Source organism: Pleurodeles waltl, chromosome 11 (genome assembly GCF_031143425.1).
Source record: "Pleurodeles waltl isolate 20211129_DDA chromosome 11, aPleWal1.hap1.20221129, whole genome shotgun sequence".
In the NCBI taxonomy this organism is placed as follows: domain Eukaryota; kingdom Metazoa; phylum Chordata; class Amphibia; order Caudata; family Salamandridae; genus Pleurodeles; species Pleurodeles waltl.
Window position 1 is genome coordinate 796,269,340 of NC_090450.1, and position 25,421 is coordinate 796,294,760.

At 42.8% G+C, this 25,421-nt stretch overlaps 1 protein-coding gene across 4 annotated transcripts in view; it reads left to right on the top strand.

Moving 5' to 3' along the window:
* Positions 1 to 25,421, top strand: part of TBX5 (T-box transcription factor 5) — a 399,833-nt gene that overhangs the window by 157,426 nt on the left and 216,986 nt on the right. For all 4 annotated transcript variants that reach the window (XM_069214523.1, XM_069214524.1, XM_069214522.1 and 1 more), the window contains one exon: positions 14,354 to 14,506. In XM_069214523.1, coding sequence (XP_069070624.1) covers positions 14,354 to 14,506 — 153 coding nt within the window. The remainder of the gene's footprint in view (positions 1 to 14,353; positions 14,507 to 25,421) is intronic.

Below are 25,421 nucleotides of genomic sequence, written 5' to 3' on the forward strand. Positions count from 1 at the left end.
CTGGTGGTCATTTAACTGTCCGCCATCCCCCTGGGACCCTGCTGGCCGCATAAAGAACATTCTGCTGGGCCGGGACATTGCCGGCGGCTCCACTGTGCGCCGGGTGCAGCTGCACCCGTCGTGCATATCACTGCCCGTAAATCGGGCAGTGACCTGCACGATGGGGCACTGCACAGTGGCCCCTGCACTGCCCATGCCAAGGGCACCCCTTCCGCCAGCCTTTCCCTGGCGTGGGAACCCACCAGGGAAAGGCTGGTGGCAGAAGGGATTATTATCCGAGGGGCAGCAGCGCTGCCCTGTCATATAATGATTCCCTCCACCGTCAGGCTGCCTGTCGGAGGCAGCCTGGCGGTGGAGGAGGGCCGCCTACAGCGGCCCTCCCTGTGTTCTTTTATGGCGGTTCAGACCGCCATGCCGGTGGCGGTCTGAACCGCCGGGGATCATAATGACCCCCTATATGTTCTGTTGAACCATATATAGTTCTTCATGATTATAGAGTTGCAATTAGAACCAGTTTTATTCCCACTGTGATGATTGATTTTCACATTAATCAGTCCATTTCATTGCCTACTTTTTTCCATAATCCATCACCTCCAGACAAGAGGTCTCCACATTCACTCAATGTTCAAAGAGTCTTAAAAGGTTATTTAAACAAGACCAAAGACGTGATTAAATTGGATTGTCTTTTTATCAATTATGTTCCATTAAGAACAGTCTTCCATCATCACAACAAATGATTTCTAGATGGATAGACTTCTGTGTACTTCTCATCATACCAACTTGCTAGGAAGCCTCTACCTGGTTGCCCTAAAGCACTTCCTACACGGGGAAAGTCTGAAACTATAGCTTTTATTAGAAATGTCCCTATTTCAGAAATATGAAGGGACACAATTTAGAGATCTGTTCATACATTCACTAGGCACAACTGTCTAGATACATACTCTAAACTGGATACTCAAGTGGGGGAAGTATGAAGCTCATATTCCCTTTCCTTTTCTTTGAAAATAAGTTTGTAAAAGATTATCTATGGTCACGCAATTTTTCTTTTTAAAATGAAAATTCAATGCAATTTGGCCATTTTTAGTCTTACAGTATGCTGCATCCATATAAGTAAGTTACTATGGTAAAAAAAAATTCTACTTAAATGTATATATTTAAAAGTGTTCTGAGAGTTCCGCAGGTGGGCAGGCCTACTCACTCAAGTAAAATGGAAGCATGGCTAGAAGATGCAGATGGGTGCTCCCATAAATGTAATTTTTGATTTGTGGAGTTCCCTGAGGGTGCAGAGGGAAGTAAACTAGAAGTCTTTCTAGAAGAGTGGATTGCGAAAGTGCTCCTGAGAGCGAGCCTGTCGAATGTCTTTGCAGTAGAAAGGGCATATAGACCCTTAGCTCTGCCGGAGCGGCCAGGTGCTCCTCCCCCCAGAACTTTCATAGCTAAGTTCCTCAACTACAGGGGCCACGATGAAGTCCTACAGATGGTCTCAAAACAGGGAGAGCCATAGTTTGAAACTCACACCATAAGCATCTTCCCAGATTACACCAGAACTGTTCAATTACAGAGGCAATCCTTTAGCGGCATCAAACAGAAGCTGAAGGGGATGGGACTGACGTGCATGTTACCATTTCCCACCAATTTGAAAGTGATCCACAACAACTGCTCTCACTTCTTTATGACACCCGAGAAGATATGGGGCTGGTTGGAGATCAGGGGCAACGGTCGAATTCTGGTGATGCCTGTCATGACAGAGCCATGATGGGTCATACTGTGGAAGAGGTCCGGGGCTCCCACTTCAGAAGATAAGCAGGTGAAGAAAACGTTCACACTCTGGTGCGAGGATGATGGTGCAGCCAGATGGCACCCAGAACCTAGAGACACAACGACAGGAGCAGGAGGAGACCAAAGCACTGTTACCTCAGCTGTGTCATCCTGCAAGGATTCGGATCTGTGGTATGTCACTGGTCGATCAATTGGAGATGCAGAAGTGGCCTGAGGTGCACAGTGGTACAATTCCTGAGACCTGGAAGGAAGTGATTAAACCGCAATCCCTTAGAAGAGATGTGAGGACTTCTGGTGTTGGGGGAGAGGGGTGCCGGACAAAATACTGTATACCAAAAAGGGTACTTACATTCCAGCACAAACTCAGTGTTCAAAAAGGATCACTTGAGATCTTGGGGTCACTGATGCATTGGTGTGCTGTGCTGATGGTGGCGGAGTGGGTCATGGGGCACCATTTTACATGGGGCCTGGACACATCCAGATTGTCCTGACCTTTCCCCCCTTCTCTCTATCTCTTAGCCATTTGTTCTTCCTGCTTTTCTTGCATCACAACATTCCCCTCCTGTATTTGTTCTCCCCTTTTCCAGTGTGTACAGGAATGTATGCAGTACAATAGAGATCAGGAGGACACAGAGGCAGAGCGGTGAACAGAACACTTGTCCAGAGATCTTTAGCCTTACTGTACTCACCCCTTAATGATATCACAAGTCTAATGCCCAACACTGTCTCTCTGTCTCTTCACACACACTGAAGTTTTATTTAGGTTCCTAGTTGGGCGGGTGGGTTAGGTACAATCAGAAAACAAGAATACACTGTTCCTAATACAGAAAGAAAACACAGGGCAACCCTTAGGTTAGAAGCTAGTGCCCTCACACATTCCATGAGATGTCATGCTTCATCATCGGGCTGAGCTCCCCGTCAGACCGGCGCTGCAATGTCTGACGGGCACCCCTGCAAGGGGGCTCTTTGCAGGAGATCTTTTCTCAGTAGCACTGTGCCGAAAAAGAAGGTAAAGTGAGTGATGCCCAATTGTAGGCACCCCACAAGCAAGGAGAGAGAAGAAATGGCAGAAAGAAGAGGGTTAAAATTGGCTCAAAACCCTAACAGGACACCTAATTTAATAAACGGAAAAGGGTGATGGCCAAAGTTATAAAACCAAGGAGGAGAGTGATGGATGAGATAATGCTCAAAACACCCTCTCACTACACCTGAGAATAGGGATTTAAGGAATTAGCCTAAACCCTAAGACAAGGGGTCAACATGTTTTGTGTCTGAACGGTCCAAAAGGATCAACCAACACTTCATCAGGACCAAAAAATCTATCTCAATACTTCTGCTAAAGAAAGCAATAAAGGGACACAATTTGTCCAAACTGACAGTCACATGCTTACATGGAATGTGAGGGGAGTTTGAATTTATTTGTTAAAAGATACAGGACCCACACATATCTTAGAACAACGAGAGTGCAAATCGGTTTTCTCCAGGAAAAAGAGTATTGGAGGCCGAAGTCCAGAAACTTCACAAAAAAATGGTGGGGGCAACTGTATTCCTCCACTTATTCATCTTATTCCTGAGGGGTGTCAATATGCGTGTCCCCATGTGCCATGTTTCAGATGCGGGGCAGGTGGTTGAATTGGCCCGGCAACATGTGATGTTCCATGGTATACTAGATGGACAGGAACTTTGCATGCTTAACATATATGTCCCCAACACGGACTTTGAAGAGTTCTTTGGAGCACTAGAAACCAGGTAATTACCGTATGTTGGATTGCCTATTATCTGGGCATAGTATTTTAATTGTGTTTTGGACAGTCAACTAGATCACCACCCACCCACCCCATATGGGCACAAAGCTCCACATGTTGGCAATGTTACACAAAACTATGAATAGACTTCAAATAGTTGATGTGTGGAGGGAATTCCACCCGATGGTAAAGGAATATTCCTGTTATTCCTCCACAGACAGGGCTCACAGTAGGTTGCATAGTTTCCTTCTTACCAATGAGGGCATTATTAACATTGTGAAGGTAAGCTACAAAGTGCGGTTTCTCTCCGACTATGCCCCCTTGATGTTGAAGTGTGGCGTAAGTGGTCATAGGCCTTGGGTCCCTTTGTGGAGGTTGTGCCCATGGCCCTGGGAGACCCAGAGTATAATAATGATATGAAAGAAGCCCTCCAAGGCTTCTTTACTACAAACTGGAATACAACCCAAACATGCAGTGCAGAATAGGGGGCTTTAAAGGCAGTTGTTAGAGGAATAGGCCAAGGTAAGACCTATGGCATCAGAAGGAAACTAGAACGTGAGTTGGGGGAAGGGGAAGAACAACTTGTGGAGCTGCAGCTACAAGCTATAGGACAGGAGTTGGACAATGAGTCGTTGGCAGAGGCACATAGGAAGGTGGCAGCCACATTGGACAGACTAGACTGCCGTGTCCGGAGAGACTATAGGCAGTGCCTACAAAGAGAGGGCGATAAGTCGTGCCACATGTTGGCCTGGCTGCTCAAATGTGAATGTCCCCCGCCACTTATTTTTGCCCTTCGTAGGTCTGATGGCTTAGTCATTATGGGTCAGACAGCTATTATCCAGCTGTTACAAGACCACCTGGATGTGGTGTATACTGCTTTGGCACATGAGGAAGCCCCTAGAGTCCAGGATCTTCTGGCTCAGATGACCATTCCCCGGTTGACGGAGGCTCAGGTAAAGGGGTTCGGAGAAGTCATAACTCTGGAGGAATTGGGCAAAGTACTACGTGATATAGCCAGGGGAAAATGCCTGGGACCGGATGGTCTTCCAGTTGAATATTATCAGGCAAACTTTGCTGCCTTACTCCCTGCGCTTCTCGAGACACTACTTGAGGCACGCAAAGCTGGTGAACTCCCATGACATATGAGGGAAGCAATTATAATTATTCTCCCTAAACCAGATAAAGACCCTGCTTTACACACCACTTTCCATGCTAAACGCGAATGTTAAACTGCTTGCTGAGGTTCTGGTGCTACGGTTGAGCCAGGTCATTGCGCACTTAGTTCAATATGATCGATGCAGCTTAATGCCTGGAAGAAGCACACACATGAACCTGTGACACCTGTCCCATGTGATGCAAAGGTATATGGCTTTAATTGATGAAGTCTTCATGGCGACAAGGATTTCCTCTTTTTGAGATGGAATGTGAGGGTGTTAGCAGCTGATTCTGGAATTTGGAATACTAATGGAAAAGTATTTTGAAAAAAAGGTTTGACCTCGATACAGTGTGATTGTGTTCAACTAGAAATGTATATATTTAACAGAATTCTTTCACTTAAACACGAAGGCCCACATTTACTAATAATTTGCAGCGGGGTGTGCATCACAGAAGTAATGCAAACCCAGTTCAAAGTGTTGTCGTGGGAATTATTTCCAACAGAAATTATGGCTTGCATTGAAAAGTTGCAGAAGGTAGTGCGCTGCACTAATTTGGGGGAGGGGGTTACCTTGGGAGGTGGATGGGCATTCACATGGAACTACCTATGAGGTTTTATGCAAATCCCTATCTAATAACATTGGCAGACCAGGATTTGTGCCATAACATTATGCATCCTCGCAGCATACTTATGCACTTCAACTTCTGGATGATCTGGAAAATATTTTGTAGAAGGCTGTCATTGAGACCTCATTTCCAGTACAGCCCAGCACACATCAGCTAAAGAATTGTTTGTGTCCTGGAAACTGCAGCAGCCCGGGCTAGAATACATGAAGATGGGCGTCTGAAGGCCCTATTTTTACACCTGCTCCAGACTGTGGTAAGAGGCACTGAGGCACTGAGGAACGCCTTTTGTTCAGGATATGAGTCAAAACCCAGCTATTTTAAAGCAATGTAGCCCCACCAGGGCTTTGCTGCAAATTCCTAATTTGTTGCATCAAATGGATACTGTATGTGATTGAGGACATGAAGACAGGGGGTACACCTGGATGATAGAATATTATTGTTCTAAATCCTGTTGAACCAGTAGAGAGTCTGTATGCCCATTATTCTTACACAGCATGCCTTAAGGGTGAATAAAAGTGTTAAGACACCATCTCGAAATGTTGCACCGCCCATTGATCTTCATATTAAAAGTAACTGCTGTGAATAGGCGACATACAAAACACTCACTATTTAAAGAAAACTGGAAAGGCAAGGAAACAGCAATGCTTTCTCAAAGCCTCAATTAGTGCTGCAAGTAATGGAATTAGGAACTATTAGATCGTTGTCCGCTGATGTCTAAGCCTTAGCAGTATGTCAAAGCAATTTTCATAATTCCGGAGGATGAGGGAGCCTAACCAGGACGAATGACTTATGAGGACATGAATGGCGCAGGTTTGGCGGGGTAAGCTTGGGTACTGTCGCCAAGATTTGTAAAAAAACATTTTCCCCGACTCCACAAAATTAAAAAAGTCTACTTCTTCAAATTAAACCCGGTTTAAAGAATTAGCCAAATTAGTTTGCTTGGTAAAGCACTCTAAATGAACGTTGGTTGTAATAATAGCAATGTTTAGGATAGCTGTCAGAAATGCAAACACAGCTTTAAGACAACAGCAACCGGATAAAACAAAATCAGTTGCCCATATACAAGACCTGGCAATGTTTTACGAATTTTAAATACAATAAAACAAGCTTTCAGGTACTCTAGTTAATTCTATAACATCAGGGATACACAGCATTTATTCACCTGTCTTCAATTAGGCTAATCTTTTCTTTGCATCAGAGTTTTCACTCGTTGCACCCACTCCTCTGGCCTACACTTCTAGCTCTCTGCTGTTGGGATTTTCTCTTTTTCCCAAACACAAAAAAAGGAAAAGGTGTAATAAACTGCTCTAACGTGGCTTTCTAAGTTCTTTCAACTTTGTACAAATTGATTGACAAACAGCACAAAGGACATCCAGACAGTTTTTGCATGGATACGTTCTCTTTCAGAAATTACTTTTTAAAAGTTACACATTTCAGTTCAAACTAAAGAGGTTTCTACAAGACCAAGTAGAGCTGAGAGTATAAAAAATGCAATTTATGACTGCAAAAAGTTCTTGATTCACAGACCACCTCCCACGGGTATGAACAAGTCTGCCCATAGCGAATATGAAGAGAGGACCAAGACTCTGCACATCAGTATGTTGTTGTAACCTGTACTCTATTGAGCCCCTTCCCCTTTGACAATGTTAAAAAATATATTTTTTAAGAGAATGCAGTGGTTCCACGGACTACTGCCTACTTCCTCTAAGGAAAACGGGTTGCATTAAAAAAAATACAATTTGCTTTATTAAAAGGAAATCCCAGACATTGTGTTCTTCTGACATCAGCATGCCACAATCCAGGTCATGGCTGCTATTCCTAATGGGTCGCAAATTGCGATCTATCTTATTAATATTTATGAGGTAGGTTGATTTGCGACCCACAAGGAATCACTATGTAAAAGATATGTTTTCTTACTTGAGGAATTGTGATTTCCTAATTGTGAGTCAGTAAAAATCACAATTAGGAAATCACAATTCTAAATTTTTAGGCTTCACCTGCACAGCACTTGCTATCTTAAAAGGGGCTTCTCTTATCAGTATCCCGAGGCCCAAGAACTCATTCCAATCTGCTTTAGTGGGTGGAACTTTTTTCTTACTTAAAGGCTGCACAGCATTTACTGTTTACCGATACTTATCTTCCCATGATGCACAAATTTACTATACTCATCTCCTACTAAAGATGCATTTTTGGCCTGGCTATTACAGAATATATAAGCGCTTCTTATGGATGTTATAAAAAAGCACGTAGACCCAAATTTAAGGATGGTCTTCTGCCATCTAATGCCGCATTGGCTTCATTTTTCTGCCGCTAATGTGGCGTTACATTGCCAAAAACGTGGCACCATATCTACAAAGTGACAAAGTGCATGCATTGTGCCACTTTGTGACTCTTTGTGCCATATTATGTATGCGCCAGGCATAATGTATGCAAAGGGGGCGTTCTGAGGCAAGTGGGCCCACAAAAATGGTGCAATGAAATCTACAAAATTTCACTGCACCATTTTTGGTGTAATTTTTAATGCCTGATGAAAGCGGGCGTTAAAAGGAAGCACCCATTGGAATCAATGGGCCTCCTTGCATTTTACTCCACTAGCGTCAACTTTGCTCCACTAGCGTCAGAATTTTGGACGCTGGTAGAGCAAAGCACCACAATAGCATCAAAAATGTTGACGCTGTTGTTCCTAATAACTCTATGGTGCTCAGAATCTTAAATATGCACACATGGTGGCTTTGGGATGGTGCTAGGGGCACAAGAAAAGTGGTGCTTCATAATGTGAATCGCCACTTTTCTTAAATCTGGGTCTTAATAACTGAACTGGTCTCTACTACTTTCTTTATTATGGGGGTTGTTGCATTATCGACTCAACATTTAATTGAAAAATATTGTGTGTTTTCAAAGCTTTACCTTAACGCACGTGCTGAATTGCCTGAAATGCAATACAGGGCTAAATTAAGCCAGGGGTAATTTAATACACATCTCTGGTTGGTAATTTGTGTCTTTTTCTGACGATTGGAGGACAGCCTTAATTTAAATCGGAGTTTTGGGTACAATAAGTGTTTGCATTTAATGTAATTTCCCTTTATTATCGGCATTCTCAGTCCATATACATTAAATGCACTCCCAGAAACCGTATAGCCTACATTATGTATTAATTGTACATAATTAGCGTTTACGTGTGTAGCTTGAACATTTCAAAGGACAAAAGTACATTTAAGTCCCAGTGTCACCCTAACATATGGTGATCTTGCACATTTCACACTGTTTAAGCCCCATTCATTGTCAGACTTCAGGGTCTGTTCAACTATAAGATAAGATCTCTTCCCATGGAAAAGGATGACAGCTTCTAACAGTATGTAGGAATGCTTGCTTTTTATTACTTTGTTGTGTAAAGCAGATGCTTTAGTCTTAGAACTTTTGTGGTATTTTCCATTCATTCCCCAGTAGCTCTCTTTGCACTTTGTAGGCATTATCGGATGATTCTGACAACTTAATCTATTTGGTCATTGTGATCAAATTCTAAATGTTATAATAATCATTGCATGGTAAAAATAAAGTTAATATACAAGAGCTTCTCTTTGTGTGTATGTAAGGTAAAGACCAACAAAGGGATTTGTAATGCTTTCCATGAGCACGCTGCATGGAGCTATGAAGGGATGTTTTGACCTCCTTTATTTGTTGTTGGGACAGTTTCTTTATAATTTTTCAGCACCACACAACTGCTGCAGAGTCTTCATGTGCTGGTTTTAAAAGTATTCCTTGAGTTTTGTGATTGCAGTCTGTTCCTCCACTGGGGCCATGATTTCAATAATGCAGCAAGTGTAGTGGCACTGGAACCAAAAGCTCTAGGCCCCCCACCGATTATTGCTATATTTCACTACTAAACAGGTAGTCACAAATGCAGTTATCTTTCAGGCACTAGGGTCATAATTTGAAAGGTGCAGTAGGTCCAGAGGCACTGGGCCCAAAAGTTGCAGAACTCCACTGAACAGTGATTATTGCTATATTTTACCACTAAACAAGCAGTCACAATTGCAGTTGCTTTGCAGTTAAAAGGGACTTGATTTGAATGGTGCAACAGGTGCAGTGGCACCCTGGTCAAAAGTTGACATAACTCCACTTAATACCAAATATTGCTATATTTTACTACTAAACAGACAGTCGTGAGTGCAGTTATCTAGCAGGCACCAGGGCCATGATTTCAATAGTGCAGCAAGTGAAGTGGCACTGGGACCAAAAGCTTTAGGCACCACACTAAAACGATTATTGCTAGATTTTACAACTAAACAGGCAGTCATAAGTGCAGTTACGGAGCAACCACTAGGGTCATGCTTTTACTAGTGCAGCAGGTGCAGTGACACTGGGACCAAAAGGTCCAGGCACGCCACTAAACACCGATTATTGGTACATTTTACAACTAAACAGGCAGCCACAACAGCAGTTATCTTTCAGGCACTAGAGTCATGATTTGAATGGTGAAGCAGGTGCAGTGGCACAGGACCAAAACATTGTCAGAACTCCTCTAAACACCTTATATTGCTATATTTTACTACTAAATGGCCAGTCACAATTGCAGTTACCTGGCAGTTAAAAGGGACATAATTTGAATGGTGCAGCAGGTGCAGTGGCATTGGGGCTAAAAGCTCTAGGGACCCCACTAAACACAGATTATTGATACATTTTACTACTAAACAAGACAGTCAGAAGTGCAGTTATCTAGCAGGCAATAGGGCCAATATTTCAATGGTGCAGCAGGTGCAGTGACACCAGGACCAAAAGATCTGGGCATCCCACTAAACACCTAATATTGCTATATTTTACCAGTAAACAGGCAGTCACAAGTGCAGTTACCTTGCAGACAATAGGATTGCGATTTGACGGGTGCAGCATGTGCAGTGGCACTGGGGCCTAAAGCTCTAGGGACCCCACCAAACCCAGATTATTGCTAAAATATAAAACTAAACAGGCAGTCATAAGTGGAGTTATCTAACAGGCACATGGGTCCTGATTTCAATGGTGCTGCAGTTGCCGAGGCACTGCGGCAGAAGGTTGTCAGAACTTCTCTAAACACCAAATATTGCTATACTTAATTACTAAACAGGCAGTCATAAGTGGAGTTACCTTGCAGGCACTAGGGTTATGATATCAATGGTGCAGCAGATGCAGTGACACCAGGGCCCAAAGTTCTAGGAACCCCCCTAAACACCAAATTTTGCAATATTTTACTACTAAACAAGCAGTCACAAGTGCAGTTACCTTATAGGCGATAAGACCATTATTGGAATGGTGCACCAGGTGAAGTGGCACCAGGGCCAAAAGTTGTTATAACTCCTCTAAATACCAAATGTTACTATATTTTACTAACAAACAGGCAGTCACCAATGTAGTTATCTTGCAGCAACTAGGATTATGATTTGAATTGTGCAGCAGGTGCAGTGACACCAGGTCCAAAATTTCACAGAACTCCTCTAAACACATAATATTGCTATTACATCAACTAATTCTATTATTTCCCACTTTTATTTTTCAAAATGTTGCTATTACTTTCCCCACCATACCACAAGTAACAGCACAGTATATTGCCCTTTTGTACATAAACACGCCATAACACTTCAACAGACTTTCTGTGACCCATATTGCACAACTACTCAGCAAGCTACAACTTACAACAAAAACAGCTTATTGTTAATCACATAGGAGAAACCTAATGCATTTATCAATGCTTGTTGTACATCTGGCCCCATACTTAGGTCCACAACAAAAGACGAAACCAGGGTCTGCCAAGGCTACAACTGCATGTGTGCACCAAAAACAGATGCACCTTCATGAACATCACAATAAAAGAAAGCACCCCTCACAGCTGCAGTAAGTGCTGCTGCATGGAAAACATGGAGTGCCAGCCAGTAGAGATAAGGGAATCAAGTGAACAATGGTCCTTGTGCACATTTTATTCCATGGGTTCAACTCACTTGAGATAGAAACGCCATGACGTTGGCCCCCGCAACCTCTTCTGTCATCACCTGGATGGAAAAAAAACATTCCTTTCATTACACTATGTCATACATCCACATTTTTATTAGGCACAGTAATAATTAAGTAATTTCCCAAGAATCACATCATGTCTGAGCCATTGATGGATTTAAACTTGGTTTTCCAGTTCCAAAGTTAACAGCTCTTGCCCTTAGGTCATAGCTCCTCCTACAACATTCCCAACATTCGGGCAGTGCTTTGAAGGCATCTGCTGTGTCTGTGGCATGGTCATTCCATGCTACCTTTTAGGCTCTGAATGGTTACAGTTAGGCGCAACCATCATGCCATCGTCAGGATATCCTGAGTGTCAGGAATCCTGACATACCTTGCTGCATTACACACCCACAGTATGACTGTCTGCAAAGAATCAGAGGTGTTGCAGACTCTGTACAGCAACCTCCAAGTAATTACAAGCATTGTCAAAGACAATACATCTTGTTGTAGAGTGGTGTAGAGTATATTGCTGTAGTCTGCAGTGGTATATGGTGCAATGGAATAGAGTGGGGTGCTTCAGAGTGCAGTGCCATAAAGTGGAGTGACGAAGAGTAGAGTGGAGTGGAGTACATTGGCATAGAATGCAGTAGTGCAAAGTAGAGTTGTGTAGAGTGCAGTGTTGCAGAGTAGAGTGTTGTAGTGTGCAGGCGTGTAGAAGGGTGGTTAGAGAACAAAAGCATAGAGTGCAGTGTTGTAGAGTAGTGCTGAATAGAGTGGCATAGAGTGCAGTGGCTTTGAGTTCAGTGGAGAGGCTAGAATGCAGTGGTACAGAGTAGAGTGGTGCAGAGTGGAGTAGAGTGCAGTGGCATAGAGTCCAGTAGAGTGGACTGGTTTAGAGTGCACTGGCTTATAGTTTGCAGAGTATAGTGATATACAGTGCAGAGGCACAGAATTCAGCAGCATACTATGCAGTGTTTAAGAATGCAGTGGTGTAGATTAGAGTGAAGTGGCATAGAGTGCAGTGGTGTAGAATACAGTGGCACAGAGTGCAGTGGTGCAGAGTAGAGTGGTGTAAAGTAGCAGAGTGGAGTGGTGTAGAGTGGTCTGGGGTGGTGTTCACAGTGGAGTAAAGTGGAATGATGCAGAGTCCAGTGGCATAGAGTGCAGCAATGCAGATTAAACTGGCATAGAGTGCAGTAATGCAGATTTCAGTGGCAGAGAGTGCAGTGTTGCTGAGTAGAGTGTTAGAGTGCAGCGGCGTAAAGTGGCATAGAGTGCATTGGCATGGAGTGGAGTGGCGCAGAGTGGAGAACAGTGGTGTAGAGTGCAGTAGCATAGAGTGCAGTGGCATAGGGTGCAGTGGCATAGAGTAGAGGGTAGTGGCATTAAGTTAAGTGGTGCAGGGTATAGTGCAGTGGCATAGAGGTTAGTGGAGTAGAGTGTAATGGCATAGAGTGCAGTGGGGCAGAGTAGATTAGACTGGACTACAGTGGATTGGCGTAGAGTGCAGAGATGTAATGTGGAGTGGTACAGAGCAGATTGGATTGGTGTAGAGTGTATTGACATAGAGTGTGGTGGCATAGAGTGGAGTTGTGCAGCATGGAGTGGAGAAGCCTAGATTGGAGTGGTGTAGAGTGCACTGGTGAAGAGCACAGTAGTGTACAGCAGAGTGACATAGAGTGCCTTTGACATAGAGTAAAGTGGTGCAGAGTAAGGAGGCGTAGAGTGAAGTGCCATGGAGTGCAGTGGAGTGGACTGGGGTAAAGCGGAGTGGTGCACAGTAGAATGTAGTGGTGTGGAGTGGTGCAGAGTAGAGTGGAGTGGCATAGAGGGGAGTATGCATGGTAGCACACTGCCATTCCGACCAACACATTTCAATTGAAATGACTATCACCTTTGCACAGGCCTACAGTTTAGTTTTACTAATAAAACTATACAGCGCACAAATGATAATGTGTGGAAATGGCATCACCTATTGAATTGATTTGTTTTGATCATATTAAAGTATTTGTTTATAACAGATTTATTAATTAACAAAAAATATGCTTCATTGCACTTTCCTAATTCTGATATAGTATGAAATACTTGCAGGTCATTTAAATGTTGTTGTGTGTTAGAAAGTAAAACCTTTTCCGACCCCCAGTATACAGCAAGATTGTCACATAAATCCTCCCACTTTGAAGTCAGAAAAAAGTAAACAATAAGCTCCCTCAGAAGACAGAGCCTGCAGTTTGACCCCTGTCTTTGAACGCACAGAAAATGTGGCAAGATAAGAACAAGATTTACAGGCCTGTTTACAGAAAGGAGCATTTGTGGAAGAATACAAGGAGATATAGTATGAAAAGGCATGTGAAAAGGTTTTATTCCTTGGGTGGGATAACTCACAGTGGACAGCCTAAAAGAAATAAAATTAGCAAATAGAAAGACAGAAAATGTGAGTTACAAACTACAAAGACAATGGTAAGCAATGGGTGGAATGTAATCCCAGGGAAGCTTTCTTAATTCCTCCAAGACGTCTTTACCAAATCAGACAGCTGTGCTGTCTGTTAGGGTTTAAACTAAAAACTAGCTGTTGCTCCATAAGGAACTTAAGCTAGATCTGCTCCTCAGGATACTGGTGCTCTCCCTTTCCAAGGAGAAGATCTAGTACTCAAAAGAGGAAAAACTAAGAAAGTCCGCCACTCTACCATTGAATGCTGGCCCATTTAAAGTACTGGCAGGAAAAGTCATATGGTGATACATCACTGAATGCTTGTCTGTGTGTTTTGAGACGCGGGTAGACATCACAGAGCTTCTAGATTTGTCTGGATCTTAAACACGAGCTTCACATCGTTTGTACGTGAAATATAGTCTGAAATATTGCTTTGGCGAGTGACATGAAGCACAAAATGCCTCACAAAAGATGTAAAAATGTTTGATTATTATTCCAATATTGTTATTAGATTTTCTACGTTATCTTTAACATTAGTCTTTATATCAGAGATTACTTTTTTTTTGTTAAGGCTATCAAAAAGATACATTACCTCAATATCTTCATATTTGTGTTTTGCTTCACCCTCTACCGCTTCTTTATCTTTACAAAGATTATCCTGAACTCCATGCATAAATACCAGCCCAGACTCCACATTGTGAAAGCTGACGAAAATAACGGTTTTGGATCCAAAAATACAGCCTTCTGCACTCACGTCTTTTCTGAGACTGCGTTCATCGCTGTGACATCCTATCAGAACCACAAGGTAAGAAGAGTCAGGAAGTCCGGAGTTTTTTTTATTAAATACAAATATGGATGCCAGAGGGCAATGTCCTAGCAAACCGCTCTTTATATAAGTTCATTATTTCAGATATACGAGAAAGCGAGTAACATGCAGCTCCGTAAAATATAAGCAAGATAAAGCAGGAGCTATAATAACCAAGTACGTCATTTAGGGGTCGCCAGGGGTCGCATTTGCGACTCTTAGCTTCCCTCCTCGATCTCTGGCACTGTCCTTGTGACCGCTTGCCACGGAGGTTGTAAGGGCAGGGTCAAAAACAAAGTTAAACAATGCGCCTTATGCGCTTTCCGCGCTCCTCAGCTATATTGTGTGCACGAGGAGGCATGAAAACTATCTAAGCAAACACACTTGTAAAACAATGATTTAATTTACAAGTGCATCCGACCCTGGCTGTAAAAAGCATCTATGTGCCTCCTACTGGACCAAATTAGAAAAAAACCCTGAGTGAGAGGTGTTGAGGGCGGGAGTGAGAAACATAAATGTGATATTAATTCGGAGACAGGTGAGAAAGAGGCAGACAGTAATAGAGGTGTAAGTCAGTTGATAAAGAGGTATACAAGAGACAGGTGAAAAAAACAAGTGAGAGAGAGAAACACACTCAAATAGGATAAGAAGACCAGAGAGTGAGAGAGCCAGTTGAGTTACAGGAGGAGGAGACGGAGTAAGCAAGAGACAGCAACAGGTGAGTGAGACGGGTGAGAGTGTTAATAAAAAATAGAAGGTTGAGAAAACTGATAGCAGAGGGGAGGGTGACAGCAGGTCAAATGTCATATGACATCACTTCTTGTGATGTCATTGGTGTCAAAGGACATGTGATGTCACTTCTGCTACCCCTAGCATTTTGGTGAATCGACGTCCATGATTATAACTCATGCAGAAGCTAGTTTATAACCCACAAGTCTAAAGCTTTTGTCAAGAAGACCAATAACTCACAGAAACCAAGGCTACGGTGACAAGTGCCTCGGTATCTTGGTGTAAATTACTGCGCCAAATAAATAAACATACCATGGGGATCTTATTTTCTCATATGTAACAAATGACTGCCATGGCAATGTTTCCCATTGAATCTGCGATCAATATATGTTGCTGTTGGACCTTACCAAAACAAAATCCGCATATGGTGATATATACCGGATATTTCGAACCCAATACATTTTGGCAAATGTGACCTGGTGAAAATTATCAGGGAGAAAATCTCATCAGGTTTTGCCAACAGACTCATAATTCTCACACTGGGCAGTGGTTTTCACAGGTGTTGGAATCTTACCAGGCACTAGTAATCAAATCTACAAATAAATTTCAGTTCCTGGAGACAACAAGAAAAATGACTAACTTCCACCTTGGTTATAGCGATTAAGCAGTCTTCTTTTCCTCATAACATAATTTGCATATCTGGGGTATGTCCAGGTATCTAGAATACATATCTTAAGTCTGTAACACTGGCAAATGTGCCCACAACTTTTATAACTTGTAGAACTTAATTCGGTTTCATTTAGTTCTTCAACAGAAAAAATAACCAAAATGTGTTTTTATAGGAAAAATGTTCAAGAATGATTCTTATTTCACTTTAACGTGACAGAGTACCCTTTGAGCTTATTATCACTTATTTTAACGGAAAGTGATCACACCTTCTTTATATATGTAAAGCTATTTTCATGAGATCCTCACAGGAGCAACATTCAGAACTGCACAAGTAAATAAGGGTCCTTGACCGTGAGTCAAGGACTTGGCACTACCCTTACACCATACTAACTGAGAATCTCCTAAGAAAGCTGCAGGGTCATAATCATTTAGGTTTGACCCAATTGCCCAAGTTTTTCACTTGTTTGAGAATAAGGATACATCTGAAATCCAAGATGTGTGTTTCTTGAAATAATGAGCTAATTGCGAATTGCTATACATTTGTACATTTCTTTTATTGCCTTTAGTGGTTACTTAATGTCTCCGTGGATAACTTGTGACTGCCTCTCTGCGTGAAGAGTGAGCGTCAAAAAAATATTATTGACATACGAGCTATAAGCCAACTCGTCTATCAAAACTGATGTAGTCGCTGTATGCATTTTAATATATCACTACAGTTTGTCAGCTACGATACAGCTCAACGACTGATTTGTTGGAGCAAAACATGCTTCAGGTGAAGGATCTGTAAATACGTAAGGGAATACAAAGAAATAGAATTCTGAACAATCAGAAGCCTCACTGATGTGACTACGACAAGAAATCACCCTATATGAAACAAACATTTAAATTTTCCCTTTTTAAGAGGATCCAAATCAGCAATTGAAGAGCCCTGAAAACTATATGAAAACGGAGTTAACATCAACAGGTCCGAATCAATTTAAGAGTGGAGTATCAAAGGCTATATTTTATTTTTATGTTTTTGAATTTGTAAAGCTCATAGTAACCCATAGGCAACACAATGCTGAGCAAGAAGGATAAAAACAAATTATGATGATTACAAATCAAGCAGTAAAACACATGCATAGCCGTCAATCTTGTGCTGTTCTGGGAAATTAATATCAAACCACTCTTGGCTTATTTGCAGTGGAACCTTTAAGGCTGTCCCCTGTAGGATATACATGTGAGTTCTGCTGAGTGCAGACTGCATGCTTTGCTGGTTTCCTATTATTTTGCCCTTGGAGTCATGCAAAGATAATATTGTGCAGAATCCTTGGACTGTTCATGACAATGTTATGTTCAGGATCTGTCCTGTCCCCAGGAGGGGTGCACCAAGAGGTCTCTCATAATGGACAGAGGGCGACTGTATAGCACATAAAGCACTCGGGCCAGCATACCATATTTTGTAATAGATACATGAGAATGTGGCACACATGTGTAAAGTTCCACTGTGATGTGAATACCTAAGATCCTTGTATTGATGTCCTTCATCAATGTCAGGTGCACGTGCGTTTGTAGCATGCATGCAACATGTGTGAATTAGTAGGACTCTATGTGTGTGTGGGTCTGAGTACTGAGACCAGTGAAATCCATCTTTGATGCTCCCAGGTTTCCATAGCATGAGATGGTGCAAGACTGAGAGTGACAACAGCTTCCCTACAGAGTGGAAGCGTACTGCATGCATTCCTGTGACCGGAGGAAGGAGATTAGCCTAACCAGTTGGGGAGGATGGAGACAGGGCTTCTTTTAGAAATTCCATCAAGAGTTTGTAAGAAAGGGGCTGCTGATTATTTCTTCTAGAGCTCTGCCATTTGGTGAGTGGTTGAGTTGAAGAGTGGGGCTGCAGTTTCTGTTGTGTTAGGTGAGGGACATTCTAGATCAGGCCTGCCCTTTTGTCTTTCCCTAATTACTTCTTCAAATTGGCTGATCATACTGAGGTGCAGAACCCTCCCACTTAATTTCACTATTATTGTGGGCACTTCAGTTGGGAGGCAGCCCCAGTGTTACCTGTTGTGAGAAGCATCACGTTACCCAAAGGCTGTAACTGGACAGCAGCCTAAGGACACTTGAAAAAAAAAACACAAACAAGTCCTGAAGTTTGGGACAATGGAGCCATACCTCCTGTCTAGAAAGCATATATAACAGTGAGACCAAAACCACCCCACTTTGTTCCATTTTGAAGTTGCTCATGACCAAGAAGGGAGTGCTTCACAAATTACTCAAAGGACTGCTGTGTGCCCATGGCTGGTGTCTACCAGACAGATCGTCTCTCAGGGAAGATCAAGTGAAGTCTGCACTTTCTACAGAAGGTCTGCCTAGTACCCTAGAAGCCAGCCTCCTGCAAGAGGTAAGGTGTGTGCCTGGCCCTGCTGGTGGAGACAGTCCAGGGGGAGGTGTCCAGCATTTTTCTAGCAACCTCAGGGACAGCCACCTCCCTGGGATAAAGGGGTATGTAGTGTAGGGGGCCCTTGGCCCTGGGGACTGCCAACCCTTTGGGGTGAACTCCAATAATGTGAGCAGGGGCCACATGGCCCACACGGGCACTAGGTACCGTCACCTCCCTGGGGCATATGCACTTTAAATAATATAGGGGGCCCACATGCCCACCTCCATATCCCTGGGGACTGCCACATCCCTGGGGCAATAAATAAAATATATGAGGTTGTCACACCCCCCCTGGGCCCTGGGGACCACTACCTCCCCGGGGTTAATCTCTAACAACGAAAGGGGTCCTTGTTTTCCCCCTTGAGGAGCCGTTATATGGCCCTGGGGACCATCAGCCTCCAGAGCTGACTCCTGCTACCTCCCACGGGGCCTATTCTTGGGAGGTAGCTGTTTGCTTTTGCTTGCCAAGCAAATGAACACACAACTCCACTTTCTGCAAATGGGAGCTGTGAAACAGCTGTCAATCTGTTTCCTTGCACACAAATATGTGTGCAGCAAAACAGATGAAAACATTGCTATTTCATGCAGCTCCCTGCTTGTGGGAGCAATGCTGACTTCCTCAGGAAGTGAGGAGCCAGTTAGGACAGGGGGGCCTTCAGACTCCCCTAACAGCCCAGTCACTCTCTCTCTCTCTCTTGCTCTCTAAAAAGGGATGGAAGAGAGAGAGACATTGTTATGCAATGGTCTCTCTATGCAATAACGTGAAAGTGTCACACTGGCAAGATGTTTGGTTGCAGATGTTATAGTTACAGATGTTATAGTTATCAGAAGACAGTCTCTTGTGGCCTACTGGTAAAGCTCTTGGACAGTCACTCAGTAGGTCGAAAGTTCAAATCCTGGTAGTTTGTCTGTTTAATTACTAGTGTTTTGAATGTTAAGCATTCCAAGTGATGACGGCTAACCCCGCTGCGCACAACTGAAAGCTATGCATGGCACAGGGTTGGATGGTTAATGGGGCTTTGCTGCAGTGCCTGGCCACAGTCCAGGCCCCGCAGCCAACCTCCGCCGCACATGACCTTGGGACATGTGTGGCGGCGGTTGGTTTAACATATAGTAATTAAACTTTCTTTACTTAAAAAAAAAAACATTGAAATTCACTGAAAAGCAAAGGTTAAAGGAACATTATAGTGAGGGAATGGAATAAAAAAAAAACATAGAAATTCACTTAAAAAACCAAAGGTTACAGGGACGTTATAGTTAGGTTCTGAATTTACTATCACAAAATAGTAGAAATTCAACAGTCATAACTAGAGTTATTTCAAGCAATTATAACTCACACCCTCGCCATGCACTGCTAATTGCCACAAATAATAGAGCACTCTTGACAACTTCTATAATGTCACTAAAAATTTGAATAAAGCATTAGCAGTCAAATTATAGAAGAAAAAACTGTGCATGGTGGGGGCACACGTGATTGTGGTGTTTCTCACCAGTACCCTTCACAAAGTCAACTGTTAGGGGATAGTGTCACTCCCAACTTTCAAAGGATGAGGGAGGATCAAAAAATAAAATAACTGCCCCAAGCACAGTAAAGTAAAGAGGGCAATTTGTAGCCCCCACCTTTCCCAAGGATGGTGAAAATTCAGAACCTGAGCTTCTGCACAGATAACGTTCAGGCAGCTATCAAATAAGTGTGACATCATACCAAGAGTTGGGTGCAATTAGGTCCCTTGCCTCCACCTTACCCAAGAGCAGAGGGTGATGAGTTCAAGTCACCCATTTGCAAACAGACAGCAGGATAAGTGAGTTATCATAGCCCTCCTTCACCATCAACAAATAATGGTGAAGTGAGGCAGAACAGCTGAAAGCTGTGTCATAGCTCTGTTGGCCATCACAAACACTCCATTGCCTTTTGGCTAGGTTTGCATTATAGAAATACCAAAACATACATATGTACATACTACACCTTAGATCCCATCACAATCCTCACTCAATCGTTACTCACATTCCTCCCATACAAGCCTTCCATTTCCCCTTGAAACATTTTTGACAATCACAAAATATTACATTATATAATATACCATACACCAAAATAAATTAACACTCAAAACACAGACTTCCACACTTAAGACTACATTGAAGAGAGCAAAACACTTTAACACTATGCAATATACAGTATATCTTGCACTGCCATTGCATTAGCTGATAATGCTGTATGACTATACCTCAGAACCATAACAGCAAACCTACCAGTAATAATCTGTCTGAAATAGACTGGAAAAATATCACACAATATTCACAGTCTCGAAAAAATGATCAATACTTTTTCAAGACTTAGTTGATGCACCCAATTAGTCAAATCATTATACAAACTCTTGCACAGTCATCAACATATTTATTGAGTCTCTTGTTGTCATCTCATTTCAACCTTTCACATGTGATGGCACTCGCTGGAGCTAAGATTTACGAGGTGTTACACTTAAAATGATTAAGTGACGTAAATGTTGGTGAGAATTTGTTCTACAGTAACTATTACCCCTCCTGAGCCTTAACTCCCCTTTTACATTCATGTATTTCAGGTGTAAATACTACAAACCTAGCTGGAGAATAATAGATGCCTGCACATTAGTAGGGCTCTGGAGATTATATATGATCGTGTTAATAAAGTATAAATACAGTGTGATATATTGCGTGGCAAGTGCAGTAAATCCATAAGTATGCGGAAAACGTAGCTAGGACAGAATAGCAACGTTCTGCTGCTCCTAGCAAATGTCCATTGTATTATCCACAGTCTAATTTTGAAAGTGGACAAACCTTAAACAATCTAATACAATTAGGGCCCCATGTTAGCTGCGTCTTAAAGAGAACCGCGTCAACAATCTCTTCATTCTAAAGACGAAAAGTAAAGGGATATTTTTTTCTAAAAATTAGAAAACCCTGCGAATGCCCACCAGCCATGGTTAGTTACATAAACCATAACTCTTGGGCTAGTGATGAAAAACTGCCACAGGAGATTGGCCGACTAACCATCCATGCCAATGTTGCTAAAAAAAATCGGAGATAAACTAGACGCATGACTGACAATGATGGTTCATATCAGTACTGTAGGAAATAATTATTTTTTCAAGGTTCGGCCTCAGGAAAATTTGTCATTTGTTCGCCTTATTGCATACAGTCATAATACTAAATGCTTCATCTCCTACAGGATCGATAACTGCAAGCCAATTTATTACGTTTTCAGGGCAAAGCAAGACAAAGCAAGAGGCTGGTCAGATTCTTGCTACAGTTAAGACATCACAACTACTACTCTCCTGCTGTGGACTCTTTACATTGGCTCCAGTGTCAAAATCAATTAAGTTTAAAGCCTTGCCTTGTGCATGTGTTTAATGCATGCACACCATCACCACTTTCCTTCAACTTTATTTGGTATCATCCACCACAGAATCTTAGATTGGCAGATCTTTTCTTTCTTCAAATTTCAGCCTACAAACAGATGCACACCAGTGGAAGAGGCTTCTATATATTCGAAGTTTCCCAGTGGAACACACTGTCTTTGCCACTATATAAGGAAGAAAACCCAACCAGATTCAGGAAAGGCTTTAAATCCTGGCTGTATCCCTGCTAACTGATTTTGTCCTGTGACTGACTGCTACGTTGACTTGTTCTCGGCTCCTCATAGTGCTTTGATGTCTTCGGGTGAGTTGCTGCACTTTCTAATACAAATAGAAATACAATGTGCAAACCCACTTACCGAATGCATTGCTCATCATGATGTGACAGGTAGCATTGCTAATGACATTGATGCCACCTCTGGTGAGATTTCTTACTGCCTTAGAATTAACACTATGGATGGTTTCTCTATGGATACATTAGCATTTCTTACTTTGGAGAAGGACTGTAATCTAATGTTTCTAAACCTATATGGGTGGTTATTCTCTACTGAGCGCAGGCCACAGGCTGTGCACAGTGCAGTGTTGCCAAAGGCTGTGGCCTAGATCATTGTCCTGCACTTAGCCCTCTCTACAGGTGTCCTGACCCACCTCAATCATCCTCAGGGTCCAGAGTGCACACTGTGCATATTTGCCGTGTATTTGTTTGGGCGTTTTAATTTTTTCCACATTTTGCAGGAAAAAAAAAACTTTGAATTTTGAAAAAAATTCACAGGTCTACCCAATAATCCACAGACCTAAAAGTGGGTCTGTGTGAACCCTACAAGAAGAATGGATGTATTTTTATTATTTTCTCTTTTGGATCAGTATCTGACCCTCAGGGAAACATATGCTTCCTGTGTTAGAGGATGTGCCAACATCATCTTTCACCCTCTCCGTCACTTTATTTCAGGACACAACTTTGGCACCTAGCATTCTGTAATGGCACCCACAACAAAAAATGTCATTTGCTGTCAGCCATTCAGATTTAGTTGATCACTTACCCTCTAAGGATTCATTTGAGGATGAGGATCCGTAGCTCCTTGAAGATAGGAAAAACGGCCCTTTTCAAATAAGATTTGTTAATTTTTCAAATTTATTTGTGAGGTTCGATTGTTTAAAGAAGAGTGCAGACAAGGTGTAAACAGTGGGGCTAACTATGTAGCAGAGCTCTATACAACTAAGCAGTTGCAACACAACTGACCATTGCTATTGACAGTTCTTTAATTTCCCTGGAAATTTCAGTTTTCTGTCTTGTCTTCATTGTGATGGGTCCTTACGTGATTCTGACCTTGAAGGCTTGCCTGATACATGTGTGCCTATGCTAAATTGCCACCTGCTTCTTCCTGATCTTTCCTTGTTGTGCTGGTCTCTTAATACTGTTGTTCCTGTTTCTTCTGTTACCCCTGATCCTGACAGTATTTTCCTCATTGGGTTTGAGGATCCACATTCTCGAAGGTCCGGAGAATTAACAATTCGGATAGTTCTAAAATTAGGCCTTCAAAGCTCTCAGATACCTCTCTGTAATGATAATTACCCCTCCCGAACAAATCCGCATAAAACTTGACACACCATATATTTGAAATGTTGTTTGCAGGATTATTAAATGGCCTCCATTTTGTTATATCTTTTTATTTAAATTTCCACACAACAATCAAGAACACATGTCATGGTTTACATTCTAAACTTAACCGATTATGGGCAGTGATATCTTAACTGCTCCTACACATAAAAGAAAAAATCAGCAACTTATTAACATTCCCTGGTTGGTATACATATCATTTTCAAGTAATAATTATACAATTGTTACCAAAGCAAAAAGTTACTCAAAAATCATTCAGACGAACCCATAACCTTAAACCTTATCTTGAAGGACAAGTCCTTAGTTCTCCTATCCAGAGAGAAAGACACTCATTACAGCCCTTTGTTGGTGTTCGGTGTATTCAAACTGAAGGATACTGCTTCACTAGTCACAAAGGGTGGCATTCTTAGTCTGCAAAGCTAACATTATTACATCCCATACATTCACACTAGGTGTGTTAATTTTTGTTCTTTATATAGAAGTTATAACTCTCTGCCTTCCATTTCAGCATTTCCATAAACTAAACCGGTATTTGTTGAGGGTGTACTGATTTGTAGATCATGGCAATTTGTTGATGGGTCAAACGTTTGTAGATCTAGTGATACTTTGGTCAAGCAAAAACCTGGATTCAGACTTCCCTTTTTTGGGTCTATGCTCCAAACCCTAAATGTATCTCTTAGCATGTAATAAACTTCTTCTGTAAGTGACCTCTGTTAAGATCTCCAATAAGATCTTTGTTACAGTACTTCAGCGTGGCCACAAAATTCCAGAATATATGTAACAAGTCTGCTCCCACTGATCTACATCCACCAGCATACTATGCAGTAGTTAAGGGCAGTACTCCTTAACAGCAGTTTACCGACTTAATCGAGTAGAAAGAAGGAGGTTGTATTTGAATCCATCTCTTCTTATCAATAAATCCATATTTGTTGTGCCTACTGTTAGAAATGGGGTTCCTGGTTGGCTAGGGTAGGCAATTCAGACAGGCAAGGACCTCCACTCTAGTCAGGGTAAGGGAGCTACAAAACTAAGATAACCCATGCTCACCCACTTGGTAACTTGGCATGAGCAGTCAGGCTTATCCCAGAGGCAGTGTGTAAAGCTTTTGCACAACACACGCAACACATTTGACACAATAAATACACTACAAAGGAAACGCTACAACACATTATATAAATGGGCTGCTCTGAGGTTGTAGCATGTCTGGAGCCCTCCAGGGCCTCTCGGACCGCTGTTGCTTCATGACTGGGCCCTCATCAGGGAGACCTCCCAGAGTCTCCTCCTCTGGGACAGCATAAGGGCTCAACAGCGGCTGCCCGCAGCCATGTGGTGCAGCTGTCAAGCCTGGGACCTTTCTGGGCACCCCGGGGTCTAGTCCGACCTAGGCACAATGACCTTGGTGGGGGTGAGGGCCTCAAAGGGCCAGAATCAGTCGGCCCAAGATCACAGCATTGAGGGCCCAACCGACGAGTCGCAGCTTTCCTACCGGATTTCAATTCTGAAAGGTGGGTACCGGCTTGTCCCCCAGGGGGACCAAGGGGAGTGCACTCCACCCATGCTTTCACCAGAGTCTCCTTTTGACCTCTCCTGCAACTGGAGAGGGGAGAAGCCTTACACACGGGGCAAAGGGCACTTCTTGGCACTCGACGAGGCAGGAACTCTGGTAGAGGCACTCTTTATGCGCCAGGACAGATCAATGATCGAGCACTCTTCCCGTGCTGGGCGAGATGAAATAAAGCACTGTTCATGCACTTGGTGTAAAGGAGGAGCACTCTGGGCAAAGGTGCAAGTGCTCTTCACATGCTGATGCCCCAGGGCACTTTCCACCCGCTTTCTACAGGCAAGGGGCACTCCCCTCATGCCCAGCTAAAGGAAGTAACACCTAGCCACAGAAATACAAGGGAGCAGGGTGCACACCACCCAGCCCCTGGAGACAGCATTGGGGGCACAGGGTTACAGGGCCCAAGCAAGCAGGCCAGCACTAGGGTTCCAAGGCGGCGGCAGCCCCTCTCAGTGACCTAGCAGGGCACAGATCAGCACAACAGCAGATCAGTCCCAAAGCAGTTCCTGGCGAGTCCTTCCAGCA